Here is a 14,898-nt window from a genome sequence, read left to right on the forward strand (position 1 = left end):
TTTACCGCAAACGTTAGCTGTCAAATTATCGATACTTATCGATAATATCAATAAAAGCCCCGGAATTATCGATTGTTATCGATGTCTGTTTTGGGTGATATTTCCCATCACTAAGCAGATAACATCCCTGGTATTGGAAAACATCGAAAGCGCGTGGTGGGACTGACATGCGTAGAAATTACCTATTGGAAGGCAAATTTCTCGGCATTATTGTCCCAGTGGGTATTTTTAAAGAAAAGAGTGTTAAACCGCAAAACATTCAACTAGATTTATTGAAAAAAATCTATTGCAAGGTAAAACTGCTTAAAAATCCATGACTGCATTTGTCATATTGGCGCAATGCCTAAAAGCAACGTAAAACTTTAACATCGTTTTTCTCGTATGCATGATTCGGAACATGGGACAAATATGCGTAGAACGGCAGTACAGCGGCGGTGACAGAGCAGCACGTGGAGTTTCATAGTGATCGGGAAGCAGATGAAGCGAGTTATCCGGTGGAAACCGGAGAGCGACCGAGTCTGTGGAATGAGGGGCAAATTCTTCAACTACAGGCTGATCAGCATCTATGCGTCAAAGAATAATAAACCTGATGTCATGAAGGACGTGTTCTATGAGAGCCTGGATAAGGCCTACGGAGAGTGCCCAAAACAATATGTAAAGATTGTCATCGGAGACGCAAACACACAGATCGGGAGGGAAAACTTCTTCCGTCCTGTTATTGGAACAGAAAGCCTTCATTTCGTTACCAATGACAAACACACCTGGCAACACACGAGTAGTGACACTTGCTCCCAGATAGACCACGTGCTGGTCGACGGTCGACATTTCTCGGACGTTATGGATGTGTGGTCCTTCAGAGGGCCAAACATCGACTCAGATCATTATCTTGTAGCTGCAAAAATTCGGGCGCGATTATCCAGCGTCACGAGTGCAAGAAACAACAGAACGATGAGTTTCAATATGCAACGCTTATCAGCAGAAGGGGTATCCGCAGAGTACCGCCGGAAGTTAGATGAGAGGATAGCAGAAATCGATGTAACTGGCAACAGCAACAGTTTAAGGGAGTCTTTCCATGGAACTGTTGCTACAACAGCTCAAGAGGTGATAGGTACTGCTCAGCGACGCCAACGAAATGGCTGGTTTAATGAGGAGTGCCAGCGAGTGACGGATGAGAAAAATGCTGCCGGAAGCCGAAAGCTAGTGTCTGGTACCCTACTAACCAGAGAACGGTACAGGGTAGCAAGGGCGAAAGAGAAATGAATCCACAAGGAGCACTTTGAAGAATTGTTGAACAGTAATAATGAAGACGTATCGAGAAGCAGGATAAACGTAGATGACGGACTGGATGAGGTTAAGAAGGCCCTGAGCTAGCTGAAGAACAGTAACGCTGCTGGGAAGGACGAGATCTCGTTCGAACTTCTCAAACACGGAAATGTGCATCAGTTAATCCACCGTGTTCTTTTAAAGATATGGCAGGAGCAGGAATTACCTACCAGTTGGTTGGATGGCCTCATATGCCCAGTCTATAAGAAAAAGCCCAGACTAGAGTGCGCCAACTACAGAGTGATCACTCTTCTGAACTCAGCGTACAAAATACTGTCACGTATCCTGTTCAACAGACTGAGACCGCTTAAGGAGTTCTTCGTCGGCGAATACCAGGCTGGTTTTCGTGAGAGCCAATCACCGACGGATCAGATGTTTACCCTGCGGATGATCCTGGATAAATTCCGGGAGTACAACTTGCAGATAGGTGGTGGTTGGGTGGGTTAATTGATTTCAAGGCAGCGTACGATTCGGTAAAAAAGAAATGAGTTGTGGCAGATAATGCTCGAACATGGTTTGCCGGCGAAACTGATTAGGCTGATACGTGCAACGCTGGATGGCTCGAAATCAAGTGTTCGAATTGCAGACGAAGTGTCCACTTCGTTTGTGACCCTAGATGGATTGAAGCAGGATAATGCGCTGTCGAATTTACTGTTCAACAATGCACTCGAAGATGAGATTAGGAGATCAGGTGTGCAGAGGAACAGCACTGTCATCACACGTTCGCACATGCTCCTTGGCTTTGCGAACGATATAGATATCATAGGGATCGATCGCAGGGCAATTGGGGAGGCTTTTTTACCTCTGAAGAGGGAGACGGCGAGAATAGGCTTGACCATTAACTCTACCAAGACGAAGTACGTGGTTGCGGGTAGAGACGGTATTATTCGACTCTATCTAATTTTAAAATAAAAAATTTAATACAACTCTACTACGTTCACATTATATGACTTACTATTAGAAACTTAATGGAAAAACGCGGACAACAGACACATGCGCGACACTTCCGAAATGCTTGGCGGTCTAGGACGAAATGAACGAGCAATGTAAGTCCTCAGATAAGGGAAGGTGATTCCGTACGACTTACAAGAAATACGTAATGTCCCGCCAACTTCTTCGGGTTACTTCGGAAATCTACGATTCTTTTGGCTGTTTTATTTTGTAATCTTAAATTGGCTCTATCTGTCCCCTTCCAACTTTCTTCGAGGTTTCTTTAGAGACTATCACGCTAAGTGAGTCTGAACGGAATTGTGAGCGGCTGACACTTAGAGAGAAATTATGCGATGGGATTGCGACAAGTGTACCGAAATAGCTAGCCTACATCTTGGCGCCATCAGTTATGTTGATTTCGAAGTTACTAATAAATGCTACGGCTACAGGGTGCCAAATCAATTTTCACCTGCAACTCAAATCACCCTTCGTCCGCCCCTGTATGAAAAATGAATCAGGACACCTCAACAGGATCTCAAAATCAGGACATGCTTACTAAATCAGGATGGATGGTATCCCTATACCTAACTCACTTGAAACTTATTTCAGAACATTTGAAAAGAATATGGAAAAAAAATCATGTGGATTCAAACAGTCTGAGATTTCAATTTGAAGTAAACTTAAGCACTGTTACTTGAATTACCGGTGTCGCCAAGCTCACAAAATTTTGCGGAAATCTGAGCAAATGCTGCCATCGACGTGAATTGGTGTGAAATCCCTCAAAAGGCACACTGTTCGTGCTGGATATGGTCGAAGCGCAATAACGCCTTGTGAGTTCCAGAATAGGACAGAATAACAAAATTAAATATAGAGCAACAGTAGAAGGGTCACAAGCAGAGAATGAACCGTGGGAATTTCGTAGCTTTCTTTCTTCTTTCAGTGAGATTTTGTATGAAGACAAGTTAACAACTGCTGGAATAACATCTGATAAAATTTAATTTTTTTTTTTTAATTCAGAAACACTGATAAGATTAGTAGATTAACACTATTCTCCATATACAAACTGTACGAATAAGCGCCATCGATTACAAAGCTACTAGAGGAAGGGGTTTAAGGAAAATGTTTGCCGAGTTAAAAATTCGAAAAGTCTCATCGGGGTTTAGATCGCTTCGTAGGCATCCTCGCAGTACTCGGCACTGGATTTCATCTCCTGCACAAAATCGTCCACGTGGCTACGACGTTTACTTTTTCGCCGTTCCTCGCGCGAGTCGTCCTTCTCCCGGCTGGACTTCTTCGACTTCTTGTGCTTGCTACTGCTGCCGCTACGCTCCTTATCTTTGCTCTGAAATCGAACTCATCACTATTAGAGAAAGACTCCTCAACATAACACAAAAAAAAGAAACAAACCTTCCGGGTACTACTACTACTGACATTGTTGTTGTTATTACTGGTCTTTAGGCAGGTAGCAGAAATGTTCGAATCGACATCTTCACCACCCTCCGGAGAACGGCGCTCCTTTGTGTCTAGTGACCAACTTTCGCTGTTCGATAAAGATCCCGTTTCTTCTTCGCCAGGGTTGACGGTCGGCCCCGTGTCGCACACTCGATCGATTTCCAATTCCATGCTGGACAGGGAAAAAGCCCGATCGACCACGGGCGGATTAGGCGACGGTGTCTGGCTGTGCCGCAACAAGGGAATCGTTCGTTTAGTTTTACTTGCCGCCTCGGTAGCCAATGCCAGAGATGTTCGCAGTTGTCCAAGCTGCAGCTGATCTTTTTCGTCGCCCGCACCGAAATCATCGTCAAATCGAGAAACCAGTGGATTGTGGTGACCGTCTTCGTCACTAGAAAAATGGTCAACATATTATTTTCTTCAGATAATTGCGACCTTAAACGCTTACCTATCGGAATCCATGGCAGGTTCCAGCAATCCACCAGTCGTATTCACATCCGTAGTATCATCCAGAAAAGATTTATCCAGAACTCCCCCATCCGGGCAGAATTCATCCACATTGCAAATCTTACCCGACGCAAACCCACCGCCAGCTGCCACAAACCCACTTGCGTTGTTGGCACTATCAGCCGGAATCGATCCTAGGGTGGCACTTCTGGGAATCCTAAGCGCATCCACACCGGCCGGGGAAGACCGCGCAGGCGATGCGCTGGCAGTAGACGCAACGGTCGTCACTTTGGCAGTGTTAACGACCGTAGTCGAAGCCACTGCAAGGTGACTGTTTCGGTCTGGAACGATAATCGGGTGTCCACCACCCAGTATGATACTTTTCGTTGGCCGGGGGAATGCTTCTACCGGTGTAGAAGGGACAGAAGACGCCTGTGGATGGGGTGTAGATTCTTTTGCCTTCTTTCGGTTGATGAGATTCTCCAAAAAATTTCCATAGTCAGACTCAGTGGATTTCTGCAAAAAAGAATATGAGATTTTTTAGTATATTGTGCAATCGATGTGAAATATTTTTCCTACCAAAAATTCACTAATCTCTAGCCTACAAATATCAGCATCCTGTTCATTTTTCTTCAGAGATGCCTCTAGAGCGTTCCGCTGTAGATACAGAAATGGAATGCCAAAAAACTTATGCAACAATCTCAGTCCAAATCCATTCCTCATCGAGCTGTCCCCATAGACGATTTCCGCCGTCCGCTTCTGGCTGGCTTCCTCAATGAAACCCTGTATTTGATCTTTACTAATCACCCGATGGTGGCCCATGTCGCAATGATTTCCCAGCAGCAACACCGGAATGTCTCCTGGCACTTTTGGCAGCTCTCGACCAACGTAATCGAACGTCCAAGCCTTGGTAATGTCCATCATCATGACCACACAATGGGTACCCTTGTAGACGTCTAAAAACTCCGCATCCAGTACCGGAACATCTTCCACCTGAGGGTCGGTGTTCAACTTGAGAGCTGCCGACTTCTGCTTGGCTTTTCCCCGATCCACGACGTCCCACACCTCAACCTTCACAATGTCATCGGTTGCCTTGAAGGACCATTGTATTGAAGCAACCTGAATCTGCTCGGTCGGATTGTACTGCTCGAGAAAGGCTTTGCCCTGCAAACGCTCCAGCAGACACGACTTTCCTACGTTCCGGTCGCCCTTGATGATAACTTTCACTGCAAACATGAAACAAGAAAAAAAAGACACCCACTCAGAACTAGCTGTAACTCGAGCTCAAACCAACACCAGCTTACTATTATACTGCACTCCACGGGAGAACTTTTTTCGCAGCGAATCCGACATCTGCTGGCCAACGGATTCCGGCAGCGTACCGGAACCACCCCCAGTGCCGCCGGCAGTACCACCCGACCCGTCACCCTTGGCGGCCAGCTTCTTAAACACGGAAAACATGTTCCAGCTGTTGATGTGTGTGGGATGACCTCAATTTGCGTACAGCGGAAATTTTTCACCGTTAAGCAAGTGCCATTCGACTTATTGCCAGGCTTATTTGCTCTAAACTGGCTGCTGATAACGCAGTGGATAACAAACACACACAATCCTCTAGGCCGATGCGAATAGAACGTCGATAGCGGAAAGAGTTGTGCCGCAGAATCAGGACGGGTGCACTTTTCCGATTTCACTCGAACATGATGATGACGACTAAATGCAACATTGTATGTACTTGATAGAATGCATTTGCATACAAAGCAAAGCGAGTGCAGCGATAGTTTGACAGCTTCACGATGTGAAACCAGCGATGCCAGATTGGAAGACATTTACCCTGCGAGGAAGACATCTTTGTGATGACAAATGGAAGACATTCGGATATATGTGAAGACATTACACGCTCACTCTGGGCTACTCAGCGGCTGAGTTGAATTTTATTCATTTTTTTTTCAGTTGTTCGAAGACGTCAAAAAATGAGTAGAATTGAATTGATCATGGCGGCAAATCTACTCAAAATTGGTTAACTGGTGCACGCTATGTTTAAAGAAGGTTATTATTGTGTCGCCAGCACTAAATTGGAGTTCGGAAGTCTGACTTTCGACTTCCGAACTTTCTTCCGACTCTAACGTCAAACATAAGATTGACAGTCGAAATCAAAACAATATGATTGTTTTGAGCTAAACACATTGGTTAAAATTTCATATAATTTAAGTCTCCGGAAATTTTGTGTGAACAAAAAAAATCTCCGAAAATTGCGAAAAAATAATTAAATATCGGGTTACACTACAGCTGTTTCACATATAAACATGTCTAACATGATTACGCAGACAATTTTTCATCAACATGCTTTGCCCAACACCGTTTATCATGCGTTATACGGCTATTACTTCCTGGGAATATCCAGAACGGAACTTGCACAAATATACGGAAAATCTATATCAACTATAGGTAAGACTGATTTTGATTATGTCATCAGACGACTACCTGATGCTAAGTCAAGACGTGGTATATATTTTTCACTAAAACAATGAACAGTTACAAGATGCTTCACCTGTAACCTGGTGCCGGAATGGGGGGAGGGGGATGACACCCTAATTTTTCGCCCGGGTGTCGCTGTCACGTTACGCTACTGAATGGAAACCTTTTTATTTTTTTATATTTCATAGGTAATTGGATAATTAAATATGAACATGACGGAGTATACAAACGAAAGCAGAGATTACAGGTTTACAAAAAATTCAGTATTGAAAAAAGACACTGGATTGTTGAACTCTCCAATCGGGAACCCATACTGTTTTTGGATGAAGCGAAACATCGATTCTACCAAAAGTTTTTCGTTTCCATCAGTGCATCATCAATATGTATCATTCTTCATGAAGCAGGCATGACGTGGAAATTCGAGAGTTATTATCCATTCCTTGGGATCTCAGTAATCTCGTTTTCTTGGACGAAGTAAGCTACGACAATCGCGATATGCTGCGCAAAAAGGGATATGGTGTGGCAGGGAAAAAAGTAATTTTTCGCGGTGAATTCTGCAGAAAACCACGAGTACACTCCCCCCACAATTATGGAACTCCCACAACTACGGATCACTTTTGTGTTTCATGTTATTTAACTCAGTTAAACTAACGGTTCGAAGGCATGTAACATTTTTGCAGTAAAATATGCCATATTTGCTAGCTTTGAACACAGAAAACATCGTTTTTATTCCTGGATTGATGTGTTTTTCATAAACGTGGAATATTGTCTTCCAGAATCTATCAAAATATTTGTCGTTTTTCTCAATCAGCGTAAGTAGCACGCTCATCATTCATAAGGTTCATATGTGATATTATCGCTAATTCTCTCGCTAAAAAATAACTCATACACAAAGATCAAGGTAAGTTCTTCACGATTCATCAAAATGTTGATGGTTTATAACGATTTTTCTGTCAAAACTAGTTATTTTCTAAGTGTTCCAAGATGAGAAATGACCAAGATAAGAAATTTTTCTATAAATATGGATCACTCCGATTCAAATGTGATTTTCACCAATTACAACCCCCTCTCAACTTCTAAATTCATACATCTTCTTAAGTGATCCATAATCGTGGGGGGACTGTATCGTTCCTGTGTTTTCTCGGCGTTGGTGGAATGATTGACAGTTTCTGGACCGATGGAACTTTTAACAGATTAAAGTTTTTTGATTGTTGCCGAAAGTTTGCCCTGATGAATAAAGAGGTACATGAATATCCGGGTTTACACTCTATCTGGATTATGGACGGTGCAAGGATCCATTGTGATGCAAATATGATACGCTACCTTCGATCGATTGGCATAATTCCGATATTTTTACCACCGTATTGTCCATTTTTTAATCCAATCGAGATTTTATTTGGACTTATAAAGCGACTATTGAGAAAAGAGCATCTTGAAGGTTCTCCGATCCTCCCTGATATTTGCGATGTAGTTACCCGTTACAGAATATTCCCAGCGACAAAAATTTTTGAGCACTGTGGTTACCTTCCGGGTGGTACATTTCTGCCAGAGAATGGATTGCGTCATGAAATAATTAGATAATTTTTCTATATTCAAATTTATTCAGCTTTTTGTACGCCTAATGGCGAACGCTAGTTAGTTTTTTATTTTATAAAGCATTTGATTGATTAAAATAAAAACGAAAAAAGAACATTATATTGCTTAGTAACGCTAACGGTCTTCGATGTGATTTTTGAACTATGGAATAGCTGAAGATTTCAATCTTGGTGATCCACATCCTCACAATCAATCACGCTGTTCATGAAATTATTGCTCAAATCGGTATCTTCCGGTCGAACTGCGGACTCCATGGAGGTTAAAAGATCGTTTCCAGCAAATCCTCGTTGTTCCAGTTCTTCTATTTTCAATAGGGCTCTAATAACATTTTAGCATTAATTACAACCTGTTTTACATTTCCAATCTCTCTCAGCCATCCACTATTATTGTGTTGAGCGACAATTAATCCTTTATGTACGGCCTTCAATCTGTTTGGCTCAGACGTTGCAACCCAACGAAAATATTTCGATAATTGTAATGGTGGAGTTGCAGAATAAAATTTGCCCATAAAAGCCATGAGCTGTAATGGCCTTCCAGATGAGTAGGATTATCGCGGAGTTCATCCGCTAGAGCTGAATCGTCTCTTATTGAATGTGCCCCAGCTTTATCTGTATTTTGTGGAGAAAGTAACTTGCGCAATATGGCTTGGTGTTGACTGCTAGTTTCCACATTCATCGACCAAACGTACACATATACTCGCACCTGCTTATCTGTCCAACCTTTCAAAGTTCTAGCTGTGAGAGAATCTATTGAATAGCATTTCTTTTTAGTAGTGTCTTGCAGTGAGACGAAGTCATTCGCATCATTCACTGTGGGAGTTGCATTTTCTGATCATTTGGGGATATCGTTATCAAATATCACCTGCCGTTCAATTTTTACCTTTGCAACATCCCATAAAAAAATCTACGATATCAGTAACCGTATCTCCATAAACAGTTAGCATTGTCCATTCTTTTGGACGCAATTGGCTTTTAAAGAAACTGAACCAGCTTCACCTTCCCTATCGAGTGTGCCAGTGGCCTCATTGGCTTCGTACTCCACATACTCGTATGCATATTCGCTGGTTTCGTCGAAATTCCTGGGAATAAATTTATCATTTGTACATTTGTACACGAATTAAAAGACTTTATACAACTCACGTAACGGATCCCTCCATATTATGTTCAAAATTACCTTTTAAAATAGCAACGATGTTCAACTCAGATTAAATACTTCTTGTTGATTTCACTTGACAGTTGCTTCGCAGTGCTGCGAGAATATAAGTTTTGTCATGATTTTGACGTCGAAAGTCAACTGAGTTGCCAGTTTAACAGCGCCCTGTTGATAATTTTTATTTAAACGCACAATATACAAAGTCAATCTACCTAAAATGTTTCTCCGTAGGGTCATAGTTTCAGCCCTCTAGTTTCAAAATATGAATACCCGAAAATATTTCATCGGTGAAAATTTGTTTTTTCCTCGATTTTTCATTTTATATTTAACAAAATTACACATTCTGATTTTTAAAAAAATCTGGGAACCAGGTATCCAAAATCAGGATACAACATTTTTTTCCGCTTAAAATTACTGAAATTTTCGTGTAAAAACATTCTTTCTACGTTAATCCAGCTTAAAATGAGATCAAAAACACTTCATTTAATATTGTTTATTCTTCATCTTTTACGGCTCAATATTGAAAACCAAGTCTTCCGATGCGCATAAATGTTATTTAGTGTGCGTAGCAATTGCCATGGTGATAAAACGATTTGAAGACTTTTCATCATCAAAGTAAGCAAGTATTTGTATTATTACATTTAAAAATAGTTATTTATAATGTGGTGAATAGTAAGTCCTTTTCAGATATGTAGCTTGTAATTAAAAACATTATTTACCCAACTAGATCAGTTTTATCCTTCATTACATTTAAAAACCTTTGCAGTTAAACCTGTTTTTGTGCGAAATTTATTTTGTGCGACTTTTCGTATGCGTTTTTTTCATTTGTGCGACTGTTTTTGTGCCTATTTTTTTTGTGCGGTATATAAAAGAGGACCACATCCGATACGATTTTTTTCGATCCTTGAAATGAATTTCAACGCATTACATAAGCATTGCGTCAGCAATTTGCTATTCGAGCAAGTTTTACGTAGGAAAATCCCTGTATTTTTAGCCTACGAAGTATAGCGGTTGGAAAAAATATTATGTTTAAGAAAGTTACGGTAATCAATTAGATGTTTTAAAACATGTTCTTATATATATATTCAGAATCAGAATCATCAAGTTTCGAGTTCGTTTTTAAATGAGATTTTTTATGTGGTCCCTGTTCACCGCATAAAAAAGTGATTTTTTCATAATGTTGCAGAAACATTGTTTTATTGTGAAGTTTCAAATGATTTTTTGTGCGGTTTCTCTCTCTCGCACAAAAACAGGTTTAACTGTAATAATAATAGCTCAAACATAAAATGATAGAAGCTGAAATATATTGATACAGCAAAAAAATGAACTTTAGAATGTGACTAATGTCGTATGCTGAAACAGCAGCACATATTTTAGGTTTGTAGTTCAAATAGTTTTCTTGCATTTCATAAATTTCCTTGTGAAGAGCTTCAGTCGTTTGCTCTGAATATTTCGTAAGGCCTTCATGTGATCGCTTGCAGAACTCTGGCTCATGAAATTTCGGGATGTGAAATTTTGGTGTCCGTCATATGTTTGAAGGACAAACCTAACGAGAATTTATAAATGAACAAAATTCAAGACAGTTAATTATCATGAAATTACCTTTAGAAAACCTGTACCCCATATTGTAGCAACTGCCACAAAACACTTAAAAATAGATGATATAATTTTAGTATAATTTGTTGAAAAGTCTTTGTTTAACCTGCTTCAGACTTTGATCAACGCGTTCAAGTTGTTTGGCCGTTTTGAAGCACAAAATGCACACTTTTTCGCGGTTTTCTTCGAGACCATACATTTTGAGTATTGCTATTCAACTGAGTGAAAAGCCTAATATGCAGTTGAAATTTTTTTTTTTTGACGTGGGACTACGTTTTTCTTCACTATACTAAGGTACCTTCTGGAAAAACTGGATTGAACATGTAACGTTTTTGGTTGGCGGAATGGAAGATTTTAGATGCTAATAGTGCTCAAACAACTGTTCCAATTTCAATAGTTAATATACCGTTGGAAAGCTAAAACATACAAGATTTGTATAACTTGATAACTTTAGTTACCATTTTCTTATTACTCCGTGAAAATTGCGAGAAAGTTTGAAGGTCGAATATCCACATACATTTTTCATACGATTGGTATATTTCCCTAACGCAGACTTCAAAAACATAGGCGAAATAATTTCACGCATTCAGTCATTGGCTAGCAATGCCAGCCAATTGGCATCGCATTCGTCACCCAACGTAAGCGACGAAGAAAGAAAGCAGAGATGCTTCCACGTGATTGGTTCTTCCCCCAATCATCCAAGTTCCCCACACTGAGTGACGCTATAAAAGGACATTTCGTGTTGAGAGTAGCTCATTCTCTGCTAGCGTGTTGAGCAGTATAGTCGTTATATTTTTTGCGCTGCTTTGTACGTTCTATATAACAAGTTTCTTTTCGCGTTGGATTTCCCGTCGAGTACCTTGGAGTATCTTCTGCATCTCGCCAAGGGTACTTCCATGGCTGGCAACAAGCCGCTCTTTCCTGTTACATTAGACGATATAACCGACAGTGACTGCGCGGAGCAGTCGACCGATGGTTTTCACCTAGTGAAGAAAAAGAAGACAATGGACAGCCAAAATTCATCTGCTGCAACAACATCCACCGGTTCGAAACACAAACGCAAGCAGGCCGTGCCCCCCGGTTCGGCGGACCCAGAATCGAATCGGCTGCTGCAAAATAACAAGTTTGCACTGCTGCCGGTAGAAAATGGTAACAACGAGCCCATCGCTAAAAAAGAGCGAGTCCCTCTCTACAAAAAATGTACCAAAGGCACCAAAATCCTATGCTCCAACATGGAGGAGTGCAACAAAGTGAGCGATCTACTAGCCACGCACCAGGTGCCCTACTACACGCACGACAACCCAGCAACGAAGCCACTGAAAGTGGTACTACGAGGTTTGCCAGCTTTGGCTGCATCGACAGTGAAAGCCGAGCTTGAGCAGGTTGGCTTTAAAGTGGAAGCGGTTTTCCCGATGAATCGTCGATCCCAAACCGTCAAGGACGACCCCTACCGAGACGAGCTGTTCTTAGTACACTTCACTAAGAGAAGCACGACTCTTGGTGCACTGCGTAACACCAAACATCTGTTCCACACCATCATCCAGTGGGAACCGTATCGTCCTCAACACCGTGACGTAACCCAGTGTACCATCTGTTTGTGGTTCGGCCATGGTACACGAAACTGCAAAATGATTCCGCGTTGTGACAAGTGCGCTGGGGCGCATCGCTCTTCGACCTGCCTTCAACCTGATGACTCCGAGCCGAAATGCGCGAACTGTGACCAAAACCATCGTGCCACCAGCCGGAGCTGCCCGAAGCGTGCGGAATTTATTCGCATTCGTAAGGCAGCGTCAACAGCCAATCAGAACGGACGTCATCGAAAGCCTCCCCCGGCTCATACACCAGATCAGTTTCCACCGATCCGGACCAGACATGTGGTCCCCGTGTTGGAGCCGCTTCCGCTCTCGAATAGCAGTCAACCGAATCGTAGCACGCCTGCTGCGAAATTTTCTGCACAGCCCCGTCTCGCCGCCGCTGCTGCTCTCTCAAACCAAGGACCCACCCCGACTCCCGGATTGTCATACGCTGGCGCTACTTCTGAGACGTTTGTTGGTTCTACTGAAGACGACTCTCCACTATCAACAGAGGAACTAGTCAAAATCATCTCCGCTGCATTCGAAATCCAGCGTAAATATAAAACCCGCAGCCAGCAGCTTGCTGCAATCGTCGCCCTAATCTCCAACAATGGACCATAAGCCCTTCGTTATTGCGAATTGGAATGCTTGTTCTCTAAGGAACAAACACGTTGAGCTTCTTGATTTCCTTGGCGAGAAGGAGGTCGATATTGCCGTCATTACGGAGACTCATCTGAAGCCGGAAGTTAACATCTTCCTTCCGGGCTTCCAGCTGGTACGACTAGACAGGATCAATGCCGGGGGCGGAGGAGTTGCCATCGCTGTGAGGAACAACATCAAGCGTCGCCTGCTGCCGAGTTTCCAGCTTAAGACTATCGAAGCCATCGGGGTTGAAGTCGAAACCTCGCTCGGCCCAATCATCATCATCGCAGCGTACTGTCCCAAGCAAACCACCACCCGAGACGGTACCGCTGCGAAATTACGAAACGATCTGGCCAAGCTGACTCGGCGGCGGGCGAAGTACATCATTGCTGGAGACCTGAACGCTCGGCACGAGGTGTGGGGCAACCGAAGACAAAACAGGAATGGCATCATCCTGGCGGAAGACCTTGAGACCGGGCACTACAACATCTTGGCACCGGAGTGCCCTTCCAGAATCTCCCGGTCCGGGGTTCACTCTGTCCTGGACATATTCCTGTCCAACATGGCAATCTTCGAGGTTCCAGTGGTGTTCGAGGAGCTTTCGTCGGATCACTATCTGGTGGTGCTGACCTTAGGTGCCACTACTGAGATGGTGGCCAATCAACCCAGGCGAGATTACCATCGCGCCGACTGGGTCCGGTTTCAGCGTATCGTCGACGAGAACATCAACACCGACCACCCGTTGAACACTCCAGCGGAGATCGACCAGGCGTTGGACACACTCCAGCGTGCGATTGTCGTCGCACGTGACTCGGCGGTCCCAGTACAGCAAACTCAGGTGAGTACCGCCCTCCATATTTACAGCACCACTAAACACATCATAAGGTTGCGCAACATCTATCGGCGCCAGTACCAACGAACTGGTGACTGATCCAAGAAGACCATGAGCAACCGACTGACCAAGGTTATCCAGGAACGCATTCAAGATCTGCGGAACCACGAGTTTGGCCAAAAGCTCCGCCAGATTCCACAAAACTCAAAACCTTTTTGGTCCTTAACCAAAATTTTGAAAAAGAGACCAAAACCCATTCCTCCGCTGGTTCCGTCCGGGGAAGGTGAACTACTCATAACACCTGTTGAAAAGGCGAACGCGCTGGGGCAGCAGTTCGTGTCGTCACACAATTCGGGGCGAAACATCGTCAGCCCTTTCGAGCTGGCTGTTTCTGAGGGAGTTACTATGGTCAACAATTCGAGCAGTTTGGTCCCAGAGGAAGTACGAGTGACGGCGGATGAGCTCATCGGTCTAGCGAGGAGATCTAGGAATATGAAGGCCCCCGGCTTTGATAACACATTTAACATCGAGCTCAAGCACCTGAGTCACGGCTCATTTGCTTTTGTAGCACGTGTTTTCAACCGGTGCTGGGAGCTTGGCTACTTCCCTTCAATGTGGAAGTTAGCTAAAGTCATCCCAGTACTGAAGCCGGGGAAAGATCCTTCTATTCCTAAGAGCTATCGTCCAATCAGCCTACTCTCTGCCCTCTCCAAGCTGTTTGAAAAGTCGATCCAGAGCCGCCTGCTTTCATTCACCGATGAGAATGGTGTCCTCCCTGAGGAACAGTTTGGTTTCCGCAAGGGCAGGTCCACCATCCATCAGCTCAATCGAGTTACGAACATCATTCAGCGGAACAAGTCGGTGTCCAAGACGACAGCA

The 14,898-nt window shown here is 43.2% G+C and overlaps 1 protein-coding gene and 1 pseudogene across 1 annotated transcript; one reads left to right on the forward strand and one right to left on the reverse strand.

Annotated features, from left to right (window-relative positions):
- Positions 1 to 3,215: 3,215 nt before the first annotated feature.
- Positions 3,216 to 5,928, reverse strand: LOC129721595 (rab-like protein 6). Its single transcript, XM_055674348.1, has 5 exons — positions 5,457 to 5,928; positions 4,732 to 5,378; positions 4,154 to 4,668; positions 3,661 to 4,096; positions 3,216 to 3,595 (listed from the first exon to the last, which is right to left on the reverse strand). Exons 1-5 carry the CDS (start codon positions 5,611 to 5,613, stop codon positions 3,413 to 3,415), a joined length of 1,938 nt encoding a protein of 645 aa, XP_055530323.1. The 5' UTR covers positions 5,614 to 5,928; the 3' UTR covers positions 3,216 to 3,412.
- A 527-nt stretch (positions 5,929 to 6,455) lies between these two features.
- Positions 6,456 to 8,208, forward strand: LOC129720523 (uncharacterized; annotated as a pseudogene).
- Positions 8,209 to 14,898: the final 6,690 nt, after the last annotated feature.

This window comes from Wyeomyia smithii, chromosome 2, assembly GCF_029784165.1.
Source record: "Wyeomyia smithii strain HCP4-BCI-WySm-NY-G18 chromosome 2, ASM2978416v1, whole genome shotgun sequence".
NCBI lineage: Eukaryota > Metazoa > Arthropoda > Insecta > Diptera > Culicidae > Wyeomyia > Wyeomyia smithii.

Coding starts and splice junctions, on each gene's coding strand:
- LOC129721595 (XM_055674348.1), bottom strand. CDS start 5,613: ATGTTTTCCGTGTTTAAGAAGCTGGCCGCCAAGGGTGACGGGTCGGGT. Junction 5,379..5,456: donor CCGTGGAGTGCAGTATAATA/GTAAGCTGGTGT, acceptor TCATGTTTGCAG/TGAAAGTTATCATCAAGGGC. Junction 4,669..4,731: donor TAGAGATTAGTGAATTTTTG/GTAGGAAAAATA, acceptor TCTTTTTTGCAG/AAATCCACTGAGTCTGACTA.